This window comes from Chanos chanos, chromosome 10 (assembly GCF_902362185.1).
Source record: "Chanos chanos chromosome 10, fChaCha1.1, whole genome shotgun sequence".
NCBI classification, from domain to species: domain Eukaryota; kingdom Metazoa; phylum Chordata; class Actinopteri; order Gonorynchiformes; family Chanidae; genus Chanos; species Chanos chanos.
Genome location: NC_044504.1, coordinates 20,396,192 through 20,418,135, shown reverse-complemented (window position 1 = coordinate 20,418,135; position 21,944 = coordinate 20,396,192). Strand labels below are relative to the sequence as shown.

At 40.8% G+C, this 21,944-nt stretch overlaps 4 protein-coding genes across 4 annotated transcripts; 2 read left to right on the top strand and 2 right to left on the bottom strand.

Moving 5' to 3' along the window:
* Window positions 1–323: 323 nt before the first annotated feature.
* Window positions 324–1,124, top strand: gjb10 (gap junction protein beta 10). Its single transcript, XM_030786644.1, has one exon. The coding sequence runs from the start codon at window positions 330–332 to the stop codon at window positions 1,122–1,124; it is 795 nt and encodes a 264-aa protein (XP_030642504.1). The 5' UTR covers window positions 324–329.
* A 5,291-nt stretch (window positions 1,125–6,415) lies between these two features.
* gjb3 (gap junction protein beta 3) lies at window positions 6,416–7,279 on the top strand. Its single transcript, XM_030787459.1, has one exon. It carries the CDS (start codon window positions 6,416–6,418, stop codon window positions 7,277–7,279), a length of 864 nt encoding a protein of 287 aa, XP_030643319.1.
* A 3,492-nt stretch (window positions 7,280–10,771) lies between these two features.
* hmgcl (3-hydroxy-3-methylglutaryl-CoA lyase) lies at window positions 10,772–16,591 on the bottom strand. Its single transcript, XM_030786017.1, has 9 exons — window positions 16,492–16,591; window positions 15,955–16,038; window positions 15,419–15,526; window positions 15,214–15,309; window positions 14,699–14,847; window positions 14,411–14,474; window positions 13,999–14,187; window positions 13,258–13,383; window positions 10,772–11,870 (listed from the first exon to the last, which is right to left on the bottom strand). The coding sequence occupies exons 1-9, from the start codon at window positions 16,588–16,590 to the stop codon at window positions 11,769–11,771; spliced, it is 1,017 nt and encodes a 338-aa protein (XP_030641877.1). The 5' UTR covers window position 16,591; the 3' UTR covers window positions 10,772–11,768.
* Window positions 16,592–18,057: 1,466 nt separating this feature from the next.
* On the bottom strand, window positions 18,058–21,931 carry zbtb8a (zinc finger and BTB domain containing 8A). Its single transcript, XM_030787458.1, has 4 exons — window positions 21,692–21,931; window positions 19,247–20,106; window positions 18,815–18,984; window positions 18,058–18,396 (listed from the first exon to the last, which is right to left on the bottom strand). Exons 1-4 carry the CDS (start codon window positions 21,754–21,756, stop codon window positions 18,058–18,060), a joined length of 1,434 nt encoding a protein of 477 aa, XP_030643318.1. The 5' UTR covers window positions 21,757–21,931.
* Window positions 21,932–21,944: the final 13 nt, after the last annotated feature.

Below are 21,944 nucleotides of genomic sequence, written 5' to 3'. Positions count from 1 at the left end.
TTGCGGGAAAATTTTAAAAATACATATTTTTAGTTTAATTTGCGCACCTATTCTTGTTGTGAATTGCCTTTAATAGTAGGCTATTCAGTGCTTGAAAAACGAGTGGAACAGGTAGAGTGTAGGGAGAGGCGAGGGAGTACTCTCTTTGTTTTCGTATAATAACCGTGTAACATGCCTGGCTGTATCTCTTATCTCACTCTTTTTCTCCCCTCCCTTTCTTTATTGTTTTTAGGCTAGTCTTTTTACATGGAGATGTTCAAGTTTCAATCACTCATCATCGTGTCTTTCTATCTTGATATCCATCTCAGGTTTTCGTGGTCCACTCTGTCATGAATTGGGCATTTCTTCAGAGCCTCCTAAGTGGGGTGAACAGGTACTCCACTGCCTTTGGCCGCATCTGGCTATCCGTTGTTTTCCTCTTCCGAGTGATGGTGTTTGTGGTGGCAGCTGAGAAAGTGTGGGGAGATGAACAGAAGGACTTCAAGTGTAACACAGCCCAGCCAGGCTGCCACAACGTCTGCTATGACCACTTCTTCCCTGTGTCCCATGTGCGCCTATGGGCCCTCCAGCTCATCTTTGTCACCTGCCCATCACTGCTGGTGGTCATGCATGTGGCTTACCGAGAGGAGAGGGAGAGAAAGCACAGGCTCAAATATGGCGAAGGATGCAAGCGTCTCTATCAGAACACGGGCAAAAAGCGTGGAGGGCTTTGGTGGACCTATGTCCTCACGCTTGTCTTTAAGATGGGGGTGGATGGCACTTTTGTCTACTTGCTTTACCACATCTATGAGGGCTACCACTTCCCCTCACTGGTAAAGTGCAGTCAGGCTCCATGTCCCAATGTGGTGGACTGCTTCATCTCACGGCCTACTGAAAAACGCATTTTCACCATCTTCATGGTGGTGACCAGCCTGGCCTGCATCCTCCTCTCCTTCTGTGAGATTGTCTATCTGGTGGGCAAGCGTTGCCGTGAGTGCATCACCAAGATACATCATTCACGACAGATGGTCAAGGCAGCTTCACTAGTCAGTGTGAAAAACCCAAATGCACTGCTGGAATCCAACACCATGAAGCTGGTCAATAAGGACCAGCCTGCACCATCATACAGTGTAGCCATCTCCTGATGCTAAACTGTTAAAACTCTGGACTCCTTTGGGGGGGGGGGGGGCAAACTCAGTTGAAGGAAGTAATTCCAAGTCTCCACGGGCCCAACTACTCATCAAAAGAATGTAAAGGAGTGTTCTGAGGTTTTTAACTTCCTCACTCACTGCGGGCATAATAATGGTGATAGCTGTTGGGTTGGACAAGGCTTGTGGTTACTCTCTTTCCTCATTCAGTGGACTTCATTTTGATTATCTCTTTAAGAACAATATGTTCCTAATCCACTTAAATATCATTGTAGACATGAGGTTGCAGCACTTTAATCTGGCCCATACCTGCTTTGCTGTTTGGCCTTCATTCACATAGCAAATAAAGGAGGTCTTTACCTTTTAAATAAAGAATCCATCACGTTCACCTGAGTAAATTCTGCAAATGACTGAGTATTTTGGTACACATAATTTCTTGAGACACACCTTAGGTGAAAGCTACAGTGAATTCATTGCTATGGATATACACATAGAGAATGGTCCCAAGAGAACAATTAGTGATCAGCTGTATATGTTTGGTTTATCTTGAATGGTTTATCTTTCAGAGCTTTGACATCTCAGTGTACTGATAGTAGTTACAGTCTTTTTGTGGTGGTTCATTTTATGGAAGGATAGGGTGGATTAAGTACTTGATCATGTACTAGTTTATGTAAAGCCAAATCTGATGTGTTTCTGTGGACAGCTGTTTGATCACCCATACATTCACATTAAACATTATAATTTATGCTTATTTTTTATATGTGGGTTCATTTGTTGTAATATGTTTAGTTGTATGACAAACTTATGTGTTTCTTTATTTGTTTAAGTATTACTTTATCATGTGAAATGTGCACTTTGTGCAGAAAGAGACCTTTCTGCAACCTTGTTACTCAGTTCATGTCGTCTGCGGTTTAAAACCACCACTGATCTTTGTGTACTCCAATCCAGAAACATTTGTGCGCCTGTGGAAAGGAATGTAAACTTTCCAATTTTTGACAGAATCTTAATGAGCAATAATAACTGCAGGACATGGCTTAAGATCAAATATGATGCAGTCTATGGTTCTGTCTTAAGAGGACTGAGTCTGACCTTTTACTTGTTAACATGCATCCTCTGTATGTAGTTTTTGCTCACTTTGGACTTAGAATGTTTGCAGCACACCACTACAGTCTCAGTCATGCTGTGATCCTGCTGTGATGGGCCTAGACAAAGTTTTTATTCAAATCTTATATATATATGTGTATTTATATATATATATATATATATATATATATATATATATATATATATATATATATATTTTTTTTTTTTTTTTTTTTTTTTAATTTTTTTTTTTGTGGTTTCATGAAGATATGGTTTTGTATGCAAAAATAAAAATGTTACATTTTATCATACTGTCATAGCATTTTTGAGATGAGATGAATTCATTGTGATGAAATTGCACATTCACTGTGACAACAGTACGGTGATACATGTTCTCTGGCATATTCTTAAGGTATGAGAAGGAGTGGTGTTCAGTCTCCACTTTAACATTACAGACCTGCCCTGCAAAAGAATCCCAGTTGTCACTCTACTTGGAAAAAAAAACGTTTAAGAGGGTGAAAGGCCTGTTTGCACCCTCACTGTTATAAAAGTAGGGAGCATAGGGTAAAATGGTTTATCTCTTTGAATTCACATTGCACAGATTGAGAAGTGAGAGCTAATTTTCCGATTTAAAGACACAGATCATTTCCAACACAACTCCTTAATAGAGTATGAACTCCATACCGAGTGTCACTCTACTCTTCTGACCTGTTATGCAACTTTTAAAAGATAAAGACCATTGCCAACAAACTTTTGACAAAGGCTGTCCCTCCTCCCACATAGTCTACCAGGTAAATACAAATCCCTTATACCCCAAACACCCCACCTCTACAGACAGAATTGCCCACAATGAATTGAAAAGACCTCTGCACGCCCCACCCCCCAAACCCCGCCCCTTCTCATTTCTTGACAAACGAATGAAGGCTAAACATCACACCTGGGGTGGCGTGTTGCAACAAGCACCGCATTCTTTCTCTGTAGCATGTTCAGCTGTTAAACCAGTAAAGCAAAATGGAACTTTCCATGCCTCTTTGTTTTCTTCCCCTTGCGAAAACTTGGCTATACTAAATGTAGCATTAAAGCCTTTTGTGATACAGTCAATGGTGTAGTACAGGTACTAGACAAAATATTTTGGCCTTTTGAGTACCCTGACACAGGAGGCCTGGTAAGCTGCACCTTAATTAAAAAAACAAACAAACAAACAAATAAAAAAAACTTATCTTGCTCAATCCTTTAGAACAACGAATGGGGAAACAAAGATTTATGCTCTGATATGTTTTGTTAGCCAAAAGGCTTTTGTGGGGTTTTTTTTCCTGAGTTTAACTGACATGTTCAAACAGAGCTGATTATGTGCAGAATAACTCGAAAGCAGATGTTTGAGAAGCCCTCCAATATAATGAGTTTTTCCAGGATTTTGTGAAAATCATTTCTACATACTGATGGGTTTTCTCTCATATACTGAAGAGTGCAGTGCATCCATTTTCAGTCTCAGTAAGGTTAATCAGTTATGTTAAAGTTTCACATGAGCCTGGATCTGAAGGATGAGTAATAGAGGTGTACACCCTTGTGCGTCACCATGACTGAACAGCAGTTGTCTCCATGGAGATGAAATAAGATGTCGAATGACAGTTGAGCAAAACTTGTACAGTATTATTTACACTCAGTTGTAACTTATTTTGATATATCAGGAGATGCTGATATGATCAAAAGTAAAGTTGTCCTTAGACTTATAAATTTCGACTTTTTTTGACTTTGACTTTTACGACAACGCCTCGGTGAAAGGTCCCCCCACCCTTTGAGTACCCCCAGCTGTTTCACATGTTTGTTTCACCATTAAAACTGAACCTGTATTCTATTACTGAGACGCTAGATTTAGTATATGAATGTAATAATGGTGTCACAGAGCTTGAACTGAACAATTATAAAATCAAGGGGGTACCTGAGACATTGCTTGGGGAAAAGTGCCTGGTTTTATAACTGACCTAAGGGCAGCCAGAATTTCCTACTCATCACAGAGAACCCCCCCCCTGCAGTCTGTACTGTGACGACTTGCCACCCTATCAGCTTCATGCTTGGCACTAGTCTACTTGGTACAAATTTACTCTCATTATGCCAGTATAGAACTTTTTACTTCAAACTCATTCTTCCTTGTCCTGCTTCCGGATAGAACAAGAACAGGTTTCAAGTCAAGCAGCATACATACCAAGCAGGTTAACAGACTGACTTGACAAAAGTTGTTATTCAGATCAGGGTGTGGTTGTCGCTTGCATGAGCACTGAGCAAAGGCATCCTGGGACAAGTTTAAACCAGCAGAAAGTGGCTCAATCTGACGCTAGGAATGAATAGAAGAGCTCACAAATACAAACAATGTTTTGGCAGCGTTCTCTAAACAACTGTCCGTTTTACAGTACAGTTCACACGGATGGAAAATCTTACTGCTCGTAGGGATGAATTCAGTCACTGCCCTTGTCTATGTTCGTTCTTACGGGACACTTAAATGTAGCCAAATAACAGAGTTCCTCCTTCGTTTATTTTCTCTTTTGCAGTCATCGAATTTCTAACATCAACCATGCAATGACAGCTCTAACTCTCAACTGGGACTCCTTACTTAAACTTTACTTAAAATACCACGCTCTCATCTTGTAGGTATCGCAGGCAACCTATGAGCATACAGTTTAACATCGACAGGGCATTTGCTTTAATGGGCTGTTGGACGCCAAAAAATCAGATACTGTTATGAGCATTACTGTTTGCGAGGCATGTTTTTTTTATGATTCTAGGAGTTCCCGCAGTTACACCAAGGAAAACGAGGGTTGTGAAAAGAGGCACCAGTCCTGTTGTATACCTTCGCCCCCAGAGTGCTCGTAGCCCCACCCTTTGACAACTCCTCAGGAGCGCTTCTTTTTTTTATTCTCGAGACCTCCTCAGTCTGACTTGTGCGGCTAACGTCTGACGGTACCGCTGATAAAACCGATTGTAAAACAAATAAGAAACAACACATAGAGTCTTTTCAGCTTTGGAACTTCATAAAATGGACTGAACAACTTAGAGTAAGTTCTATTTTAATGATTTATCATGATTAAGAATGTTGTTATGAAATAGATTAGCCCACATTAAAGAATCTTTCGCCATAGTTACCTCGTTAATTAGATTAAATTAAATTAAATTAAGCTATGTTTTATAACTCAGAATGACCGCTTACGGCCTCTACCAAACATTTCTCTTACATAGCCTGTTCAGGTGTGTCTTTGATTCCTTGTGTTTGGTTGTTTATCAAAGTTAGTGATGAGCTCTAACCCCGGGATGAGAACAAAGGCCAAATTTGATCACAGCACCTGATCTCACCACACAAAGCTGATATAAAATGTCTTTAAACTACGTTCATTTGTTTTTGGTAAGAAACCCAATCATTGACTCAAAAAAAAAAAAAAGTTTCGTTAAACTTGTTCCACAACTCCTGGACTCGTGCTCGTTCAAGGCAAACTTTAGGCCAGGCTGTTGTGAGAATACAGACAGAAAAATATGTCCAATTACCTAAAAGCATTTAAGGTGGACACACACTAGGATACAGACTTGATATAACTGACTGAGCTAATCAAAATACGAATATGTTTTAGGTGGTATCATCAGGTCTTTACATGGGTGATGCGGCAGCCCCTTTTATTTTGTTAAGTTCAGATCGAATAACACATGATGAGTGTTAAGTATCATCTTTGTCAGCTTGCCTCTTAAATGTTTAGTGTTCAGTTTTTCTTTATTGAAGTTAATGACAAAGGCGCTGGTCGAAATGATGTCCTAGTCACTCAACAGGTTATGAAATACTTGCCCTTTTACTTATGTTTGAATTGTATGCATACCGCTCAGTGTGGCGATATAGGCCTATGTCTGATGTCAGTACACACGTATAAAACAAACAGCATTAATTACATTATCTGGAACTAACACTGAACTATATAAAACTGCCGTGTAAAACTTGGTGTGATTAAATCTGATGATACTTCATGAAGTATGTAACGAATTCTCAAGGGGGGCCTTGTTGTATTAGAGGATCATAGTACTTCTACAAACACACTTTTTTCTCTTATTTTCTTTCAGGTGGTTCAGCTTACATACACTGGCTCAATAAAATAAGGTTTGGTGGAAAAATATAATTGAGGACCTGTGAAAGAGAGGACAAGAAAGGGTATTTAGCTTCATCCAGAGTCATGGATTGGAAGACTTTTCAGGCCCTACTGAGTGGAGTGAATAAGTACTCCACAGCCTTTGGTCGCATTTGGCTTTCCGTTGTCTTTGTGTTCAGAGTGATGGTATACGTGGTGGCAGCAGAGCGTGTCTGGGGTGATGAGCAAAAGGACTTTGATTGCAACACCAGACAACCAGGCTGCCCAAACGTCTGCTACGATCACTACTTCCCTATTTCCCACATTCGCCTGTGGGCGCTACAGCTCATCTTTGTCACCTGCCCGTCACTTCTGGTGGTCATGCATGTGGCGTACAGGGACGACAGAGAGCGCAAATACCGTGCTAAACACGGTGAAGACGCCAAGCTGTATGACAATACAGGGAAGAAGCATGGTGGTCTATGGTGGACCTACCTGGTGAGCCTTTTCGCGAAGACGATCATCGAAATCGCCTTCCTTTACATCCTGCACCGCATCTACGACAGCTTCTACCTCCCACGCCTGGTCAAATGCGAAATTAAGCCCTGCCCCAACCAGGTGGACTGCTACATTGGGAGGCCGACTGAGAAGAAGGTCTTCACATACTTCATGGTGGGTGCCTCTGCCTTCTGTATTGTGCTCAGTGTTTGTGAGATCATCTATCTTATCTCCAAGCGCGTCATCCGTTGCGCCAACAAGATGAAGAGTCACAGAGAGCGCACTATGGCTTTGCATCAGGCACACTTTAGGGATGAGGAGAACAGCTGCATGCTGCCCTTGTCTGAACTGAACCATAAGCCTGGACAAAAGGCCGAGCCCCAGCCAGACACCAAGCCCACTTTTAAACCTGCCTACCGCTTAAATGCGGACTTGAGAGCCTCAGCTCCTAACCTGTCTACCGCTGCCTAGGGAGAAACTAAATCAGCCAGCCAGCGTCATCAACAGACTCCACGCACTGTCTTTGTGGCAAACTCAAGAAGACAAGGATTTCAACTTGAACCAGGCATTTTATTGATTTATTTATATTCAATGAGCACCACAAGGCTCTAAAGCTTTCAGAGACGTTACATTCCAAGCATTCTTCTCACCTGTCCCTTTCTCTCATGAATTTTCACTGAAATGCATATTAAATTAAAACAAAGCAAACCTGTTTGTAAGTTTGCAATAACATTATCTTTCTGTAATTACATGCACATAATGTATGACTCTCTAAGAAAATCCTGAACACTGCCTGGACTTGTTTTTCGTGGAAACCGTAGGGAGAGGAGGGTAGGTGCTTTATACTGAGAAAAAAGGTAGGCGGCTGAGCAGTTACAGAATAACCAGGAAGCCTTTTAAGGGGACACACCTGTTAGAGGCATAAGGAGGGGGAAGGTGAACAATGAATCTGAGTGTGGAGAGTGGGGCTCCACAGGCTTGTGTTTCTGTATATAAAAGCATTCGGATTGTGTGGGATGCCCAATACTCCAGAAAGCAGTGATTTTTACTTCTAGAGCAAAGGTACCTTTGTTTAGCATGGGATGACCTTTTCAGCATCCAAACATGAATTTTCTTATTTATAACGTGACAACATTCGTTGGGAAGTTATCTTGTTCTCCATATCAAATACACACTATGTTTTGATGTAACTATACACAAAACCATACAGTCTTGATCCACTGTTGATTCTAGGAAAGATGCGGAATGCTTGAGTTTGGGTTAAGTAGTTATGTAAGTGTATACTTTGTTTGTGTGAAGTGCGACTGCTCATGAAAACAGCCAAGGCAATAGGTCAGAAAACTTTGTCTTTACTCTTGTTCACTCAGCAGCACTGTAGATAATATGAAATGGATTGTGTTTTCTTAATGTGTGTGTGTGTGTGTGTGTGTGTGTGTGAGTGTGAGTGTGTGTGATATTTTGATAAATAAAGGATATACTGAGTCATTGTGGGCTCTTCATATTTTCTTGGCACATACTAACTCTGGTAAAATGCCAAATGTTTAATCTGAAACAAATGGCCTATGTGTAAGTTAACTCTGTACATCCCTAACTAGTTGTATTTAAATCCTAATTTATCAGTTAACTGTGTACATCCCTAACTGGTTGTATGTAAATCCTAATTTATCAGTTAACTGTCTACATCCCTAACTGGTTGTATTTAAATCCTAGTTTATCAGTTAACTGTGTACATCCCTAACTGGTTGTATTTAAATCCTAGTTTATCAGTTAACTGTGTACATCCCTAACTGGTTGTATTTAAAGCCAAATTTATCTGTTAACTGTGTACGTCCCTAACTGGTTGTATTTAAAGCCAAATTTGTCAGATAACTGTATACAGCCATAACTGGTTGTATTTGAAGTCTAATTTATCGGTGTCACCATATTTGCCCTACCATTTTGTCTGAGGATATTAGGAACAAATTTAAACCAGTCCATAAGATTTCATTTGATAGTTTTAAATATGTTTTAAGCCAGTAACTAGCAGGTGAACAAAAGTATAATACAAAATGAGTCTGTAATACGGGGTGGTGCAGTGGTGCAGTTGGTAGTCGCCTCACAACAAGAAGATCTCCTGTTTGATTCCCAGCAGGGTGGCCAGGGTCCTTTCTGTGTGAAGTTTGCATGTTCTCACCTATGTCTGGGTGGGTTTCCTGTGGGAGCTCCGGTTTCCTCCCACAGGCCAAAGACCTGCAGGTCAGGTGAACTGGAGACACTAAATTGCCCCTAAGTATGAATGTGTGTGTTTGTCTGCCCTGTAATGGACTGGTGACCAGTTGAAGTGGCACACCCAGTCGAGGGTGTTTCTCCGCCTTACACCCAATGAACGCTGGGATAGGCTCCAGTACCCCCCACAACCTAATTAGGAAAAGCAGCTTTGAAACTGAGTGACTGAGTCTGTAATACAAGGATTATAAATATGGTAAACTTCATTAAGCCATTTTATATTACGTTTTTTAAAGTGGTCACTGAGAGGCAGAAGGTCCTAGGGAATGTATAATGTATTTAATCTCTGAATGACACAAGAAACGTTAGACTCATCAAAAGGTAGTCACCATGCTATACCTTATGATTTCACCAGCAGAGAAGTGTTCAGTCGTTAATTTATTCTTGCATGTGACATTCTTCAAGCCTCAAACAGCAGTTTATTCTTACTGATACACTCTCTGGTAATGTTCCTGAACTGACATAGCCTTTCTTCTTAAGGAGGTCACCTGAGCCCCATGTTGCTGATCAAGAGGAAGGTAATATTACATTTCTGGTTTCATGTTTCCCTTTTATCTGCTGCTCGATTTTGATTTCTAGTTTTCCCTGAATGAGACGCTGAGTCGAAAGCAATTGTTTGGATCTCGTTGGCCGACAGAAACATCCACATTCTGTTCTGTAAGATGTTCCTTGAACAGTAAGGGGGTTATTACTCACAAAAATGACACTAACTCTGCTAGCTGTTATCCTCAGGGTGAGGAGAAGCAGTGTTCATGTCTTTAACTCCTGAATAAGTTTTCCAGGAAATAGCTATGTTTTTGCATTCTCATCAAGAGGAAGAATGGCAAACTAATCAAGTTTCATCTTAGCCCGACATATTTGACAGACCACTGATAAGAACATCTTCTGGTGCTGAGTTTTGATATTTATCCGGAGCTCATATATACTTGCTATTCTGTATACCGATATGTATCAATCAATCGAAGCTAACAGAGGAACAAAGGCGGCTCCATGTTTAGGGGACCATAAAAATCTGGTTAGGTCAGAGTCTTGCAGGTTCATGTGTTAAGTATGGTAGCCAAACAGTACTATTACGATACACTGATTAAGTGAAATGTCTTAAAGTAACCTACTGGACTCTAGCTTTTTGTAAACTGTAGGTCTTCCAATTTAGATTTCATCCTAAGAGCACTTACCCGATATGGCAACTGGATTCCAGTTGCTTGTTTTCAACAAGAAAGACATTTTTTCCATCTAGCATGTTCACCAGTGACTCGTTTTGTTAGACTCATGTTAATTGTATTTCTTGTGACATTTGTGATCAAAAAGTAAGTTACAAAGTCACAAAGGAAAACAAAACATGTTAGAGATTTTTTCCATAAATTTGCAGATTTTTATGAGTAAGTTCAAAATTTTAAAAAATACACCTAGATATATTCTTCTGTCTGTGGATTGGTAAAAGTCAACTTTAAGCAAAATCTCCTCACAAAAGGTCTCGCAACATTTCCAAGTCTGACCAACATTTTCAACATTCACAAGTTGAAAAAATGATTTTTAAAACAATTAGGGGTGTATGTACGCATTTCTTAGCTGTAAGGACAGATGTCCAAACATAATGCCAGTGAAACAATACTTGTGCAGAACTGTATGTGTAATTTTTCATTTTGAATCTGTCAGGTCACAGAAGCAAAGAGGATCTGTGTCCTCACACGAAAAATGTGTTTCACTCTATTTTAATGAGAATTAAAGTGAATTTATTAAATTACTTGCTGGAATCACCAGCAGGCTTCAGATAAGCCCGTTGGTGATACATCGCACAAGACAGGACCACACAAGACACAAAAATAAAGTCATTCTATAAATTCAGAGATTTTGCCTGTTTACTGGCAATGGTAAAGGGGCTGCTAATATGCCGACACCACATGGTTGATGTCACATTAGGTTATCCTCCACATGATCTATTTGTTTTCATTGTATCTTAGCAATATTGAAGGCTGCACTATTTCTGCATATGCTGACCAGTGATGTACTGGAACTGTTCTTTTATCCCCACAACACTATTTACACTTCACCTCTGTGGAAATGACCAGGACTTCTGTGTTAGTGGTGTCCACAAAATCCTACAAGTTTCAGACAAAGGTTTCTTAATCCCATTTCTTAAAAAGTCACCCGAAAACCTATGAATCTCGCTGGAAACCAATGAATCTTAATATTTACCAGATTTGGACACAAATATATCCCTGTAATAATTCCATCTGACTAGCAAGTAAGGAATGACCACTATGGTAAAGTAATTCAGTAGGTCAACAATGTCTGTTCAATATCTATATGTCTCTCATTTGTTTCTTTCACATGAAATATTACTTTTCACTAGCAAATCCCTGACAGAAGTCAAAGGTAACTTGCCACATGAGCCCTGTTCACCAAACTTAAAAATAAGGCACTACATTCACAATCTGGCATTTAAGATTCTACTGGCCAGATACAAACAGTGAGATATTCACATGGGAGCTTACTTGCAGCCAGACAAATGTGCCTGATCCAAAGTTAGGACAATTATGACAACAAACAGAAAGAGTCTCCACAGATCCCTTCCAAAGAAAAAAAACTGGGACAGGGGGTGGGAGTAGAGCAGTTGTTTTTCAAAGTAAAGTGTTCCTGTCAGGCATTGGTTTGTGTTATCCCATCATGGGCCAACATAGGTGCTCTCAGGAGGTTAGAGTTTGCAGGATGCCTGGGCGACTTTAGAGCTAGTCCTTCTGTTCAGGGAGCGACAAATGAAAGAGCCAGCATCCATCAGTTTGGGCAGGTCTACACCCTGGGAGAAGGACACGTGAAAATGAAAGCACATTCTCAGAAGTTGTTTGAGATGATAGAGAATTACAGTTCGGTATCTGATTACAGTTCAGACCTGTAGAAGACTACATCAACTACAAACATGTAGAGACAGAGGCAAAGTGAGTTGTGACAGGAAGGAAGGCCTAAAGGAAGATAAAGAGAAAGAAAGAGAAAGAAAATGTCAGTACTGAGAGGAAAGCTTTCTATTGTGTTTCTCAAAAGAAAGAAGCAACATGTAGAAAGAGAGCAAGCTCAAAAGCTTGAATGAAAGGAAGAAAGCAAGCTGAAAAGAATGAGAGACCACTGACAGTATGAAAGCTAGTCCCACGCAGCATATACACTATGCCCTTTTAAACAACATGGTCCATTCTAATTCATTTTAACATTTACAACTAGAAGTCTACCAAGCCATCAGTAACTGCCATCTCAAGTAAGCCAAAACTGAGTAGATTAGCCATATTTAGACATGTACTTATTGAAGTCATTTACATGCTAGCATGTAATTGGCTATTGCGGCAGGCTAATGTTCCTGAACTGTAGCCTATCGCTAAATTTGAGCAATTGAACATTGAATGTGTTTTATTACAGGGCTATTGACCCACTTGTAGTCAACTCTCTTAGTTTCCTTCAACATTCTTGCATTTGTACCTGGTCTAATACTGAACTAAGTGGTGGCACTTATGAAACAGACAGCTCCTTAATGGCAACATGCTTGATTTGTTTTCCATCTGTCTTGGAAATCGCCTTGAATAAAAGTGTCTGCTAAATGAATACATGTATGTGCGTAATGTATGTTACAGTGCAGCAAGAAAGAAAGAAAACACAGACTCGTGGCTTTCATTAAAGCCATGTGATTACAACTCAGTGTGAACCACTGCAAAAACATCAGTACAAACATGCAGAGACAGGACGAAAGAGAGAAAACACGAGAAAGAGGAAGCTTAAAAGAAAGAAAGAAAGAAAGAAAGAAAGAAAGGAAGAAAGAAAGCTCCATGTCCATTAGCACTGTTTCTGCCTGCACTTTAGCACTTTCTTCAGCTTTTCTTGCATTTGTATCTGGTCTAATACTGAACTAAGCTGTGGCACCTATACCACAGTCAGCTCATTGATGGCTACATGCTGGGATTGTATTTTACCTCACTTGGAAGTTGCTTTGAATAAAAGCAGCTGCTAAATGAATAAATAGTAAAATGTAAATAGTAAGAAAGAAAGGGAGAGAGAAAGAAAGAAAGCAATATTCCAATACTGAGAAGAAATCTTCCTCTTGCATTCTCAAAAGAGAGAAACACTGTGTAGAAAGAGAGCAGAAAGCTCAAAAGCTAAAAAAAAGCAGACATAAAAGCAAAAAGAAGGAGAAAAATACTCACAGTATGAATTCCCAGGCCATGCAGCATGTACACTACGTCCTCTGTGGCCACGTTACCAGACGCCCCCTGGGCATACGGACAGCCCCCCAGTCCGGCAACAGAAGAGTCCACCACACTTATACCATTCTGTGAAAGAGCCGTACCTACATTAAGGCTAAGCACAAATTCTTAAAATAGGAAATGTACTCTTGGACCTGCGGCGAGTGTACACTCTAAGAGAGTGTGTCTAACTGAACATACATGAATCAAACTATTCATAGTCTTATCCATAGATACAATGTCAACCAATTTCAATTCAACATATTCTCAAAATATGGTGGATATGATAAGATAAAACTTTATTTATCTGAGAGGAAATAGTTGTGCCACAGTTTCTCAGGTAATACACATAACAATGTGCTTGAAAAAAAAGTACTAATAAAATTACAAATATAAATAACTGTGAGCCAAGACTACAGGATGTGCAGATCAAAAAAGCCTCTAAGACTACAAGGAAATACAGTACGAGGCTAAAGGTAAGATATGGTGCAGTGGGGTAACAGATTTAAGCGAAAACCTGTACCACTGTATTTTAAAAAGGTACCTTGTATCACTCTATTTACATGGTAATACGAAGCAAGGCACAGTGGGGTAACAGATTTAAGTGTAAAAATAGATTTAGGCCTAAAAATATATTCCAGTGTAATAATATTTTTGAGAGTGAAGAAATGCTTTATTTATATTAGCATCTGAGTCACTGACCTGCAGAGCTACCAGGATATTGGCTAGAGCCTGACCATATGTGTCATGGCAATGTACAGCCAGGGCATCCACAGGCACCTCCTGCTTCACCGCCTCCAGCATCTCAGTCATGCCCCCTGGTGTGCCCACACCTATGGTGTCACCCAAGGAGATCTCATAGCAACCCATAGCGTACAGTCGCTTAGCAACCTATAAGAGAGAGTAGTAATGTGCTAATATGTAATTTCATGGACAGCCAGGTAATGTGTTACAATAATATAGGTAATCAAAAATGTACTGATTTAGTATTCCAATACTACTGATATGGCCAGCAGGGAATGTCTAATTATCATATTTATATTAATGTGTTCATTCCCAGCTTTGAATATACTGGAAAATGAGAGTGGTTAAAAGGATGTTTTTGAAAACTAACCTGAGCCACTTTGGCAGGAGACACCTTCCCCTCATACGGACATCCCAGCACACAGGACACATATCTGTCATACGAGAACAAAATGGCTGAATTATTCTGGTAATCAAGCTATAATCCCTCATGCCTTTCCCAGACTGCAAAGTAAACTTGCTTTATATAACATGGCTTTCTGTCACTGAAACAAAGTATCTGCATTGAATTACATACTGACAACAAAATTTATGCACTAGGCATATGTAGCTCATATAGGTTTTCCTATAAATCACTTACTCTGATATAGGCACTTACCCTCGAACAGGTACCCCGTCCTGTTTTGCTGCTTTCATGACTTCCTCAAAGCGCTGTAAACTCTCCTCCACTGAACAGTTAATGTTTTTCTTACTAAAGAGTTCAGATGCTGCCCCAAATATAGCCACTTCTTTTGCCCCTGCTTTTACCTGGAAGAAGGAAGAAGGAAGAACAAGAGGGCCGGTTAAAGAAAGCATCGTAACGACACGTTTTCAAACACTAATATAGTAGCACAACAAAACATATAATTCCTTGATCATATGGCATGCAGACAAACTGTCAGCCTAAGTATCACTCAATCCTACGAGCTGACATCCTCCAAGAGGAGGCAAACTAAAAAAATTAAAAAAAAACCCAAACACCTCTAGCCTATTACATCTCATCCTATTCCTGTTTTCAAGGTTCCTAAATAGGCAGAATCAAACATGGCCACACAGGAGTCAGAGCACGCATGCACCGAAGGTGTCCTATAAACAGTTTGGTGTGGTGATCACTCATTTGATACATATACGTACTGCAGCCTGGTAACCTTTAAGATTGGGTGTGAGGACTGGGTAGTTCACGCCAGGCTTTCTCTGGATCCCTTTCATCACTTCCACCTGATCAGCCATCTGCCAGTAAAAATGAGCATCCAGTTGTCTGTTTAATAAAGCTGTATAAAGAAGGTCCACATATAAATGTATTGTTATTAGAAAAAAGTAAATGTTACTAACACCTCACCTGGGGAACCCATTTTGGTGATACAAAGCTTGTAGCTTCAATGACAGGAAGTCCGGCCTCAGAGAGCATGTCAATCAAATGGATCTTCACCTCAGCAGGGACAATGGTCTAACAGATAAAAGAATAAAGTGAAATGTTTCTTCTATATACAACCAGTAGTGGATAAATCCATTTTATGTGCATAAAGTCAAGCAGAATATTCATTCTAATAACTGGTAATATGAACTCAAGACAGGAAGTATTGAAATTGCCATAACATTACGGCAACAACTGACACATCTTAAAATGCACATGAGACCATGAGACTTAATAAGCATATCTACTACAACAGGGTAAAAAAGGCAAGCAGACCCACCAGGTCATCCAAGGCTGTGCACTAACTCAGACTATACCAGCAGTCTTTTCATGTGTAAAGCATACTTTAATTATACTTTCTAATCAGCTGTGGTCTGACAGTGAGCGTTAAAAATAAATTCAGTGATAGACAGCCGACATGTATTGTAGCTTTAGGAGTGACTTTATTTGTGAATTACAACCTTCTCATTCTGTAGGCCATCCCTTGGTCCCACTTCTACAATCTTCACCTTCTCTGGTAGTGGTCTGGATGTGGCCACATTAACCTATGACCAAAGAGAGACGCTGATTGAATATACAAGCGCAGTGCTCTCACACACACATAGACACACCTAACAATGTTCTGAGTGCTGCGAAACATGACAGCCAGGTACACACTTAAATGAGGAAATCTAGCTCCACAATTTTGGTTACTGGAATCTGGAGATCCTTTAAACATGGTCCATTTGAATTAGCGTTTACAACTACAGTTAGAAGTTTACCGAGCCAGCAACAATTGTCTTAGGAGATAAGCCAGAATTGAAAGTTCAAAGTTGTCTAGTAGTATTTAGAGCTGTACTAAAGGAGGGCAATTAGTTCACATGAAGTAATTTATAGGTTCCCACGTCGCCGGTGGTAGCTAGTCAATATTACTGAACAGTGGCCTATCTCCAAATTCGAGCAATTGAACATGAAGTGTGTTACGGCACAACTGAGAAGTAAAGAGAGCACAGACTCACGGCTTTCGCTACCGCTGCGTGATTAGAACTCAGTGCGAAACATCTTTGACCCATTCTAGGTCCTAGGGAACTGTTGACAATTCTCATGACAGTGGCCATGTTCACTGACGTAAAATGTGACGCGACAACGATTTTACGTCAAGGATGCGAGACACTGGACATGGTGGATTAGCCCCCTCTACTGACCAAGAACAGAACAAGCTCAAAAAGTGCAGCATAGAGCCCCTGACTACTCATAATGTAACGCAAGGGCGTTTCTAGCTATTGAAATTATCAGGAGATAAATGCGGGGATAAGAGGACCGGAGCTTTTCATCTGAGTGCACGCACCTTCCAACTTTCTGTGCACTGTCCAGCGCTTGATTACTCCTCCGTCCTTCGGACCCTGCAAATCAAGATCCGGTCTGTTACAGTCTGTTCGTTGTTTTGCTATTGACACCTGCTTTTTCAGGGGGACAATATTCGGGGCTAAATTTAAAATATTTGGGACTTTAGCTCCGAATTACTAGACCTAACGACGCCACGGATGTAACGGTAATTATTGTGTCCCTGTCCCTTTCACCCTATCAAACCTTTATCTCCAGAATATAGGTTATTTCCCCGTTCTCTCTATGTGCTATATTATAGCTGTACAAACATGCTTACTGCATTGCATACAGTTTAAAACTCTAAAATAAAATGTTAAAAAAAAGGGTCGCTCTTGCTGAAATAAAGCTTAACCAAACTCGGCTTTTCAATATCCTTGGAAATACCTGTTAATACTCCTCGTAGATTTCAGCAAACCATTCATTGAGGAATAATGGCTTAACTGTAGAACTAGACGATATAGCTAAACGATGCTGCACATCAAACGACAGTGACAAATGTGAAGAATCAGTGCTGTCATATTTATTTAATCTTTGATATATCATTCAGACTGCTAAACTGTAAATTATAACATAATTATATATGTGCGTATAAAAATATTTTGATTGTTTAAAAAACAAACATACAATAAATAAAATGGATTAAAATACACAATCCAGAAAGAACAAGACAAAGAAGAGGAGGAAGAAGAAGAAGATATCAACTGTCTGTTGTATGGAATATTTCGTCAAAACAACACAGATTTCTTTCATATAGTGGAAAAATAAAAATAAAACAGCTTTGAAAGCTTGGACACCATTCTGGAGAAAACATGACTTGACACTAGAAAATCCCTTTGTGAAACATCCCACACTCATGTGTTGAAGTTGTGACAGAAAGATTATTTGGTCAAAAAAAAAAAAAAAAAAGAAAGAAAGAAAAGAAAAAAGATGGCATGCTGCATTTTACATAGTGATGACAAAATTTTAGTGTACACTTTTCTGCTTCATTAAGCTAATCTTTGTATGACAAATTTGCCAAAACTTAAGAAATAATCAGCAAAATGCTGCAATATTATCATGGAGCTAAAAAGCAACATTTCTTAAAATTTTAATTTATTTAAAAGTTTGATTTTACAGTGCTTTTTGTCTTGAATTTGCTGAGAAAATGCTTTTCATAACATATGGACATACGCAGTTCACATATACAAACATGGGCTGCACTAAGAATGGTCCGTTTTGTTTTCGCTGGTTTCCTCGTCACTATCGTCCACTTCCTGAATGATGAGGTCAGCTCCAGAATCTTCCGCCAATTCATCATCATCCATTAACCAGGTCACTTCTCTGTTTTCTTCCTGCCCCTCATCCACGCCCAGCAGCAGGCCAGGTTCGTCTACAGGTGCCCCATCAGTACTGTCCAACACAACGCCGCTGTAGCCGGTCTCCTGAATACACACGTCACACAGCCTGTATCGGCGAGTGCCCTCACACACAACCCGGCCGCTCAACTCTGTCACGTGGCGCTTGCATTTCCGACACACCAGCTTCCGTGCCTGATGGATCTGTGGAATATTAACATGTGCAACATCAGGACAGGGATATTTGTTTTATTTAAAGAGATTCATATGCTTAAGGACGTCTGAAGGGTTTTTCTCAGTCTCATGGGTAGTTCAGAAGTGGTATGAGGATCAAGAATTGAGATAACATACAAAGTAGAAGAGGACACCTAGCACTGGTGAGACTGTTAATTGAGCAGGCATAAATAACTGGCACTGAGAAAACTAGCCATGAGCACAGCAGTTAACAAGAACAAGAGTGTATGACTTAGGGAATGTCAGGACATACAACCATTCAAGCAGTCAGCGACTCAGATTGTCTATCTATCAATCACTATAGAACAGGTCTCTATTAATGGTTCTGGAAACTGTAACAGCTGGACTGCTCATTAAGTAATCTAAAGTGTATGGAGTGGACCCTCACAGTCTCAAAGTGGCTACGCAGGTGCTCGAGTCGGGTGAAGCGTTTGCTGCAGGCTTGGCATGGGTATGGGCGCTCGCCTGTGTGGCAGCGCAGGTGCCTCTTTAGGTCTGCTTTTCTCTTCACCGTATGCGTACAGAAGGGGCATTTGAAGCGCATGGTTGGACTGGAATCTGGAGGGGGGGGAAAGATGAGACTTAGATCTCAGTTGCTGAATATAGCCTAAGAAAGTGTTAAAAATGAAACTCAAAATGCAGTCATGTGAAGACCTTAACAAATATGCAATAATTCAATAGTAATTTAAAATAATAACCTCAAATCACAAGAATCTTCATGATGTATAAGTTGTTACACTCCTAGTGTTGAGAAAACACAAGTGGTCTCATACATTTTGTACAGATATACAACTTTGAACAAACTTGTTTTTCCTTATACCTTTATTAAAGAGGCCCACCACACCCACAATGGTGGGGAGAGTAGCATAGAGCTCATCTGCTTTCTGTGCTTTGTGTGAGGATGCCCTCTGGAGGTCTATCGTGGGACTATCATCCACAACAGGATGGGTAGTGCTGGCTTTCCGTTTGTTACCCCCTCTCCTCCTACGCTCTGTCGCGATGGAAGGGAACGGGTGGACTGTTGCCTCCTGCTCCACATCAGCCTCCAGGCTCTGCTCTGGGGGTGGGCTTTGGTGTCGGGCTGTCGTCTTGGGACTAAGAGCTCCTCCTTGGTACTCCTCCTTAAGCTGGGCTCTATCTTGGTCCCACATGGTGACCTGGCCTGGGGTGCTGACCGAGCAGGCAACTGGTGTCTCCATGACATCATCTCCACTGTCCTGCACTGGAGGGCTGCCATCAGACAGGCAGAGGTACTGTTCATTGCTGTCTTCCTTGGCGCTGATCTCTAGCGAGGACTTAATGAAGTCCTTGCAGTAAGCGATGACATCATTCATTTGTAAGTAACTGGCTGCAGACATAACCTCAATCACATTGGAACTAGTGAGCTCTAGCTGACCTGAATAAACAAAATCCAGGATGACGGTGAAAGTGTCAGGGCTGAAGACATCAAAGGAGGCACTGGCAGGCTCAAGCGAGCAGTCCTTGGCACCCTGGGAGAGAAACATGCGGAAGTAGCCGCTGCTGCCGAAGAGGACGTTGCGATGCGCCTTGAAAAGGTGTCCCTCCACAACAACATTACAGTCACAGAAGAGTTCCTGTCGCCGCTGCTGGTCCAGCTGTTTAAGAAGACCACTTTGGTGACTAGCTGTCATGTCTGCACTAGTCCATCTCTGGCCCTGCCTGCACCACCAAGCAGAGAAAGATATGAGTCAATACAAAACATGGAGCCAAATTGAGATTTCAGTCTCAGGAAGGTTTACTGTGGATATTCTTGAGAATAACCCTCTGTTTCTCCTAACTTCGTATATGTCCTCTGACCAGACAGGTGAAATAATGCACATATTAATTCTTTGAAACACTCACAACATGTCCATAAAAACTGTGTACTGTCATTACAGCTGACATTATACCCGAATTATGTTAAGAAAAATATTTAATGCATCAAGGCACATTTGGCAACATATTTTGGAGATCTTTAAAGGAAAATCTTAAAGTAATTTACTTATTTCGATTATTTATTTCTGTCCAGGTGGTAATGACATGCCACTTTGACCAATTCAGACAGTAAATCATCAAAGACTTCCTCTATTTATCCAGACAGCATGTGAGATATAGCATGGAACTACATAGGTTATATAAAGGGATTCATTTTCACCGTAATTGTTTTATTGAATTAATCATCGTATTTTTTTGCCCGAGTAGCCCATTTTAGGGTCGTCACCACCACCAGTAAACTAGAGATCATAGAAGGGTCCTCTGTCTGCCTTTTGTTTCTCTCCTTGCAACACAGGGACTCTTGAGCGAGTGCCAGCCCACGCCCTCCACGCTGAGTGGCTGAACTTTCCGTCAATCTAAGGTTCTATCTATTATGGGGCTACACCCGACTCTCCGCATCGGGCGACCAGAAAGCTGCTCATCAAGCGTCGCATGGGTTTATAAAGAGTAGAATGAACACCACGCACAAGATTAACGACACATTAACAAAATCTGCTAAAATGGAACTTATAGTCTATGAAATACAGAACTGTAAAAATGTTTCCTTCTCTTTCGGTTTTGGCCTAAGCTCTGTCATTTCCCTGTCGAATAAATAGTCTATGGAAGAACCCCCTTAGAAATTTAAATTATTTACATATTTTCGTCTAAAACGAGAGCACTGTGCATAGCCTACAGCTTGCGCATGGAATGTGCGCCTAGTTTCGTTATGGTCTCTGTACGTTAAAGACACACACAGCGCCCGACAGCTACACCCGTTTGACCAATGCATGCGAAAAAGAGAACTACCAATTTGATAAAACACTGTCTTAATGCTTTGTCATTTTCACCAAGTGGCTGTCAGGGAAATAATTTCTACCTTCCCAGGATAGAACAAAGGCTGACCACCGAAAACGGGTAGTTCCTGAAAGAAGCAACCCCGTCGGTTGGAAAGGGACGCCCACAAACAGCAGCTTTTTAACAAAACGCAGGAACGCCTGCCACCGCAATTAAAATGTAATTTATTAGGTATGTGTGTTAAATGAATCACATTCACAAATAGACATGTAACTTTCAGATTTTTACGTGCAATTCTACGCCCGAATCTTTGAACCTCGAGATCACCCTTATGCCTTCGACTAAGAGTTGGATGGCCAGCGGAGGGCGGACTCATGTACTGCGGAAAGCCATGCTCCTTTCGCAGGCGCACAGAATCCGCAGGACCCGTTGACGCCCTAACATCGCCCACCTCCACTAACCCGGTCCCACTTATTCATAATTAAAAAGTACTCACTGGCGTCCTGTTTCGCCTTGTGCCCTAAACGGTCTGTATGTCCCATTTTCACAAACCATCTCCATTTTCCTGGCTTCTTTAGTCGTACCTCCTGCCTTCCCGATCAGGGCAAACAGTCGTTCACTTCCTGCTCAGCCCTAAACACCGAAACCCGCTTGTTAAAAAAAGGAAAGATATACGCTATGCTGACGTGGGTGTTTAGCTGAGTGCCCGAGGGTCGAAGAACCAATACACCGCAAATATCTGTTTGGAC